The sequence below is a fragment of the Helianthus annuus genome, chromosome 8 (assembly GCF_002127325.2).
Source record: "Helianthus annuus cultivar XRQ/B chromosome 8, HanXRQr2.0-SUNRISE, whole genome shotgun sequence".
NCBI classification, from domain to species: Eukaryota; Viridiplantae; Streptophyta; class Magnoliopsida; order Asterales; family Asteraceae; genus Helianthus; species Helianthus annuus.
In genome coordinates, this window is record NC_035440.2 from 147,271,407 (window position 1) to 147,278,241 (window position 6,835).

Consider the following 6,835-nt stretch of genomic DNA (forward strand, 5'->3'; position numbering starts at 1 on the left):
AATAAAAACGTTTTCCCATATTAAAACCAAGTTCTCTATAACCAATGGCTCTGATACCAATCTGTCACACCCCTAAAATCCACGTGCGGAGTATCACCGCTTGGGAGCGTGACTGACCAGGATCAAGCCACCAATCATATAGAACAATATATATGTAAAAGTATTTTGCCATTAAGCCAAATCAAATCCATATGAAAGGTGTTCCAAAACCATAAGTAAGTTATCATTGTTTAGCGGAAGCGTATAATTAAAACCAACATAATAATGTATCCAAATGTCATAAAGTGTCAAGTAAACAATCACGTTCCAATCCCACAACGACCAGCTTCTCCGTGTGCAAACTCCATGTACCTAACGACCTGCAAGGCATGTAACAGAGGATCAACAACTAGTTGAGTGAGTTCACAGAAAGTAATTGCGTAATAGAATGTTCATATGTGACATGTGGCTCTACTGGGCCGATAGTATGATCTATTGGTGGGGGCTTCCCATGTTATATATATATCCACTAGACTATGCGTAACCATAAGTATTCTTCACAACCGAGAACAGTAGCGCGTATGGGGTTTACGTAGGTTTTACGTAAGTATCCTTCACAACCGAGGATAGGAGTACGCGGGGGTTTACGTAGGCTTTACGTAAGTGCCTGACACAACCGAGGCAGTAAGGAGTATAAGTTCACGTAGGTTTTACGTGAGTATCCTGCACAACCGAGGATAGTGAGTAGCATAAGTATACGTAGGTTTTACGTATGGGTCCTGCACAACCGAGGACAATGGTATGGTAGTCTAGTAATAGTGTATCTAGTCAATCTCATTCCTTTAATCCCATTCCCAAGCCCTTAGGAATCCCATGCCTTAGTAAGGGTGTGAACTCACTTTGGTTTGCTCGGTATGCTAACTATGTGTTCACGAATAGTCAATCGCGTCCTATAATGTGCGTGTACATTAAATCAGTTGTATGTCGTTTATATCATGAAGTGTTTAAGCAATCATCGCCATGTTGCACATAACAGTTAATTCACATTCATCAGATAATACATCATACGACAGAGTAATGCGGAACCTTTAGGGTTACCGCACACACAATGAGCTTACATATATACGGTTAACACAATCCAGTTACATACCACATACCTGACATACAGAACTGCCATACAGAACAGAACTCGCAGTTAAGTACTTAACAGATTCAATCATGTGTTAGCATACATTCAGCTTCACTTTAACATCACGCAAAGTCAGATCCTTATATGCATTCAAAACTCGGACACGGTGTCTGTTTAACAAACTCGGACCTAGAGTCCTTATATAAACAAAAGATCGGACCTAGGCATATCACAAAAGTCGGATTCCCCCAACCCTTAAAGAAGTTCGGACCACCTTTACAGTTTAAAACTCGGGCCATGAATGGTTTTAAAAGTCGGGTGGCCTCATGCCTTATGAAACTCGGACATGAAGTGGGGGGTTTCCCTTCATAAGAAGTCGGACAAGGTGGGGGGGGGGGGGGCTGCCCTAGTTAAAACTCGGACTAGAGGGACAAAGGTAACAAAGTCGGACTAGAGCATTGTGAACTACACAAAGCTCGGACCATGCAACCTATTAAAAGTCGGGCTACAACATTAAATTATGAAGTTCGGACATTATTATACAAGCTATACTCGGACAACCATCTACAATGTAAAGCTCAGACCAATTAGGTGGGGGTGGGGGTTACAAAGGTCGGACCTTGGCCTTAGGGCCCTAAACTCGGACCTATGCCCCCCTTAAATACCTCGGACCCCTTTTACTTGGCAAAACTCGGACTGCACAAATGTGTTAAAGGTCGGGTATGATGTTATTCAAAACTCGGCCTAATCATTACCCCACAAACTCGGACCCTATGTTATATGATTAAAACTCGGACCTCACGTTTAAATAATGTTCGGACTTCAAGTTTACAACAACAAAATTCGAACATCCAGAGCTTTATACAAAAAACTCGGACATCATGAGTTTCTTTATAAACTCGGGCATGGCATGCTTTATAAAAACTCAGACTACATCCTCATGTTCAATAGTTCGGACCTAAAAACTCAGACACAACACTTATACAAAGTTAAAACTCAGACTAACAGTACGTGTGAATTCCAAATCATGGCACAGAATCACAAGAATCCAATCAGTTACGTTCTAGCATTCAAACGATTCCAAAACCCTAGTTCGTACAATACATGGCATAAATCAATTCGACAAATATCATCATCATCATACAAGCAAATGATTTCACGGACTAATCATCATCATAATACAATAACCAAGAATCAACCAAAGTACAGAACCATCATATGAAAGCTAGGGTTTCAAGTCTTGCAAGGATCAAGCATTGATACAATCAACCAATCAATTAGAGTTTACAATTATCACAATAAACAATAAACAATTACCTTGAATGATTCTAGATGGATGGTAATCAAACTTGATGCAAAAGAACTTGTGAATCCAAGAATGATGAGGAGATGGTTGTAGAGAGGATTAGAGAGTACAGTGCTTTGGTTTTTGTGAAAATGATTAGTGAAAGGGATTAAGGTTAACAATGATTAGAGTTTCACTAATTACACTATGCATCCCTAAGTATCATATTTTACACATGTACACCATCTCATAACAATTTCATAGTTTCACCACTCAGTTTACATATTTGACAAGTTTATCACAATTAACGCATAACCAATCAATTACACAACACACTTCATTGTAACAAAACGTATACAATTTCGTAGCAATCAATTGTGCAAATAAACAACTAAACAATACATGAACGTGCAATAAATGCAAAATAGAAATCTTGGAAATTCGAGTTGTCACATCTTCTCTGATGTATAAGTCTCACGAATTGGAATGAAATGTGCACTTTTTGTCAATCGATCTACAACTACCCATATGGCGTCAAAACCACGGATGGTTTTGGGCAGTTTGGTCAGCAGGTCCATCGTAATTTGTTCCCACTTCCAAACTGGAATGTCTAATGGTTGCAGCTTACCGTACGGTTTTTGATGCTCTGCTTTGACTTGTAAACAAGTCAAACACTTCTCCACGTACTTTACGATATCTCTTTTCATTCCGGGCCACCAATAATTTTGTTTTAAGTCATTATACATCTTGGTCGCCCCCGGATGTATCGAATAACGAGATTTATGGGCCTCGTCCAGTAAAAGTGCCTTGACTCCACATGTATTTGGAACCCAGATTCTCCCAAATCGAGTTTTTAATCCTTGGTTGCCGTCCTCCAAGTCTTTTAACTGCCCTATTATTCTTTCCTTTTTCACATTCTCTTCTTTTATTGCTTCACTTTGAGATTTCCGAATTTGGTCGAGCAATCTCGATGTCACAATTAGTTGCATCGATCGGACTCGAATAGGCGCATAATCTGTCTTTCGGCTTAACGCGTCCGCTACTACATTAGCCTTCCCGGGATGGTAATGTATATCACAATCAAAGTCTTTGACCGTCTCCAACCACCGCCTTTGCCTCATATTTAATTCCTTCTGATCGAAGAAATACTTTAAGCTTTTGTGGTCGGTAAAAATAGTGAACTTTACCCCGTACAGATAATGCCTCCATATTTTTAAGGCGAACACCACCGCCGCTAGCTCGAGGTCATGAGTAGGATATCTCTTTTCATGAGTTTTTAGCTGACTTGAGGCATAGGCTATAACCTTGCCTCGTTGCATCAGAACGCAACCAAGCCCCGAATGCGAGGCATCCGAGTAAACTATCATATCATCCGTTCCATCCGGTAATGACAATACCGGTGCTTGTGTCAATTTTTCCTTAAGCGTTTGAAATGCCTTTTCTTGGTCCTCGCCCCACATAAACTTCTCCTCCTTGCGGGTTAGTTTGGTCAGTGGCATGGCAATTTTGGAGAAATCTTGTATGAACCTCCGATAATAACCCGCAAGCCCCAAAAAGCTTCTGATTTCCGAAGGATTCTTCGGTGGATTCCATTTCGCCACGGCTTCTATTTTTGACGGGTCTACTAACACCCCGTTTGCATTAATGACGTGCCCGAGAAATTGCACCTCTCGCAACCAGAAGGCACATTTTGAAAATTTTGCATACAACTTTTCTTTCCTGAGCGTCTCCAAGACTTCGTACAAATGTCTTGCATGTTCCGCTTCGTCCTTTGAGTATATTAAAATGTCGTCAATAAACACTATTACCGACTTATCTAACATAGACTTGCAGACCCGGTTCATGAGGTCCATGAAGGCCGCGGGCGCATTTGTTAACCCAAAGGACATCACCAGGAATTCGTAATGTCCGTATCGCGTACGGAAAGCCGTCTTCGGTATATCTTCCTCCTTGACTCTCAACTGGTGGTACCTCGATCTAAGGTCGATCTTGGAGAACCATTTAGCACCTTGCAATTGATCGAATAAGTCATCAATTCTTGGAAGTGGATATCGATTTTTCACCGTGAGTTTGTTCAACTCGCGGTACTCGATGCACATACGCATACTCCCATCCTTTTTCTTAACAAACAACACCGGTGCGCCCCACGGTGACACACTTGGGCGAATGAAGCCTTTGTCGAGGAGATCTTGAATTTGAGACATTAACTCTTGCAATTCTGAGGGTGCAAGCCGATACGGCGCCTTGGCCACGGGTTTCGCGCCCGGAATCAACTCTATCCCGAACTCTACCTCCCGTTCCGGCGGTATTCCCGGTAGATCTTCCGGGAACACATCGGCGTATTCGCGCACTACCGGCACGTCTTCAATCTTTAACGACCCTTTGCTTGGTTCATTTGCGTATATCATGAATGCTCTACATCCGTGCTTCATGAGCTTATAAGCTTTTATCATTGAGCACATAACAGGTTTTCCTTCCTTCTCACCACGTATGATAATCGATTTCCCACTTGGAGATTTTAGTTTTATCTCCTTGCGGAAACACATGACTTTCGCATTATGTCGGGATAGCCAATCCATTCCGACCACTACTTGGAACTCTCCCATGGACATAGGAATTAAATCTATCGGGTATTCCTCATCATCTATATTTATCTTACAATCTCGACATATATCACATACAAGGAAGTTTTTGTTGTCACCTATTTCTACCTCTAATGGCATAGGTAATTTTGTTAGTACAAAGGAAGGATGTCGAATAAGTCCATGTGAAATAAAGGACTTATTCGCACCCGTATCAAATAACACATGAGCAGGAACTGAATTTATGGCAAATATACCTGAGACCACATCGAGCTCCGTTTTCGCCTCCACTGCCGTTAACTGGAAAGATCTAGCTTTAGCTTTTGGTGCTTCGGTGTGTGCACTCTTGTCTTCCCTCTTTCCGGACAATTCCGGGCACTCGGATTTCTTGTGACCCGGCTGATAACATTTGTAGCATACCGAAACTTTCCCCGGGCACAATGCAGCCGTGTGCCCTGTCTTCCCGCATATAGGACACGGCTTGTCCTTAAACCTGCACTCACCCTTGTGCCCTTTCCCACATACTTTACAGCTTGGCGAGCTACTTTTTCCTTCTTGCTTCTTTGATGAGTCATTTACGCGTGCCTTTTTCGTAGGACTTGGATTAACCACTTGCGTCCTTCTTTCACCCCTCTCAACTTGTTTCTTCAACTCTATCTCTCTTTCCCGAGCGGCGTTGATGATTTCGGTGAGGGTTTCATATTTTGAGGGGGTCATGAACTCCCGATACTCTGCGCTTAGCATATTATAATAATAATACACCTTCTGTTCTTCGGTCGTTACCAATTCATCACAAAACCTTAATTTGTCAAGAAAGGTTCCCGTGATTTTATCAATGGATTCGCCCTTCTGCCTAAGCTGGATAAATTCTTCTTTGATTCGATTGATAACCGCTTTGGGACTGTGATGTTTAAGGAAGGGTACCTTAAACTCGTCCCATGTCATCGCCTTCGTTTCCTCGCTACCAATTTCCTTTTTCTTATTATCCCACCAGTCTTTTGCTTGGCCCCTCAGTTGACCCGTGCCATAGGCTACGAAGTCACTTATATCACAGTGGGTTCTCTCGAACACCCCTTCAAGATCACTCAACCATCTTTGGCACACTATCGGATCCACTTCTCCGTGATAGAGTGGTGGTTTACATGCCATAAATTCCTTGTACGAGCAACCCTTACGTTCTCCCAACTTCTCCTTAGCTAAATTTGCATTATCCTCCAATTTCTTTATTCTTGCATCCACCACTGATAACACCATGTTTTGGATTTTATCGATGAAACCCGACAAGCTGTTCTCGATTGCTTTTCCTACCTCTTCAGCAATCACTTCTCTCATTTGTTCGGTGACTCTTGGCACCTCTTCGTCATTTCCCTTATCCGTCATCTTTGAAACTGAAATGTTTACATTTAAACGTTAAACATTTCGTTTATAACATTGCTTCTTTTGTTTTGGTTTAGTCAAGTTCTCAACTTGCTTTAACCGTTTAAATTTGGTGCACTTCCCGGGTTTAAGTGTGTTAACGCACTCTTCCCATGCACTTTAATTTCCTTATCATTCATATATAAGACATAATTTGTTAACAGAATAAGTTAATTCTTACCGGACGATCGATCAAGCTTGAACCGAACACTTTGTTGACAACCTTAAGCTCTGATTACCAACTTGTAACACCCTAAATAATTTGACAAAATTTAACTAAAAATTTCATACAACTTTATAAAAATCAGAGTTTACAAAAACATTTCGTTTTTAAAACCATACATACTAGTGAAAATACCAAGCATGTCCAAGATAAAGCATAATTCATTTAAAGGCAACCCCTACTAGTCAACTAACAACTAGTTTAAAGGAATCAAAACACCA

General features: G+C 41.3%; 1 protein-coding gene across 1 annotated transcript; it reads right to left on the reverse strand.

The window, feature by feature from the left end:
- Nucleotides 1–299: 299 nt before the first annotated feature.
- On the reverse strand, nucleotides 300–6,355 carry LOC118481056. Its single transcript, XM_035976151.1, has 3 exons — nucleotides 5,233–6,355; nucleotides 4,685–5,037; nucleotides 300–359 (listed from the first exon to the last, which is right to left on the reverse strand). Exons 1-3 carry the CDS (start codon nucleotides 6,353–6,355, stop codon nucleotides 300–302), a joined length of 1,536 nt encoding a protein of 511 aa, XP_035832044.1.
- Nucleotides 6,356–6,835: the final 480 nt, after the last annotated feature.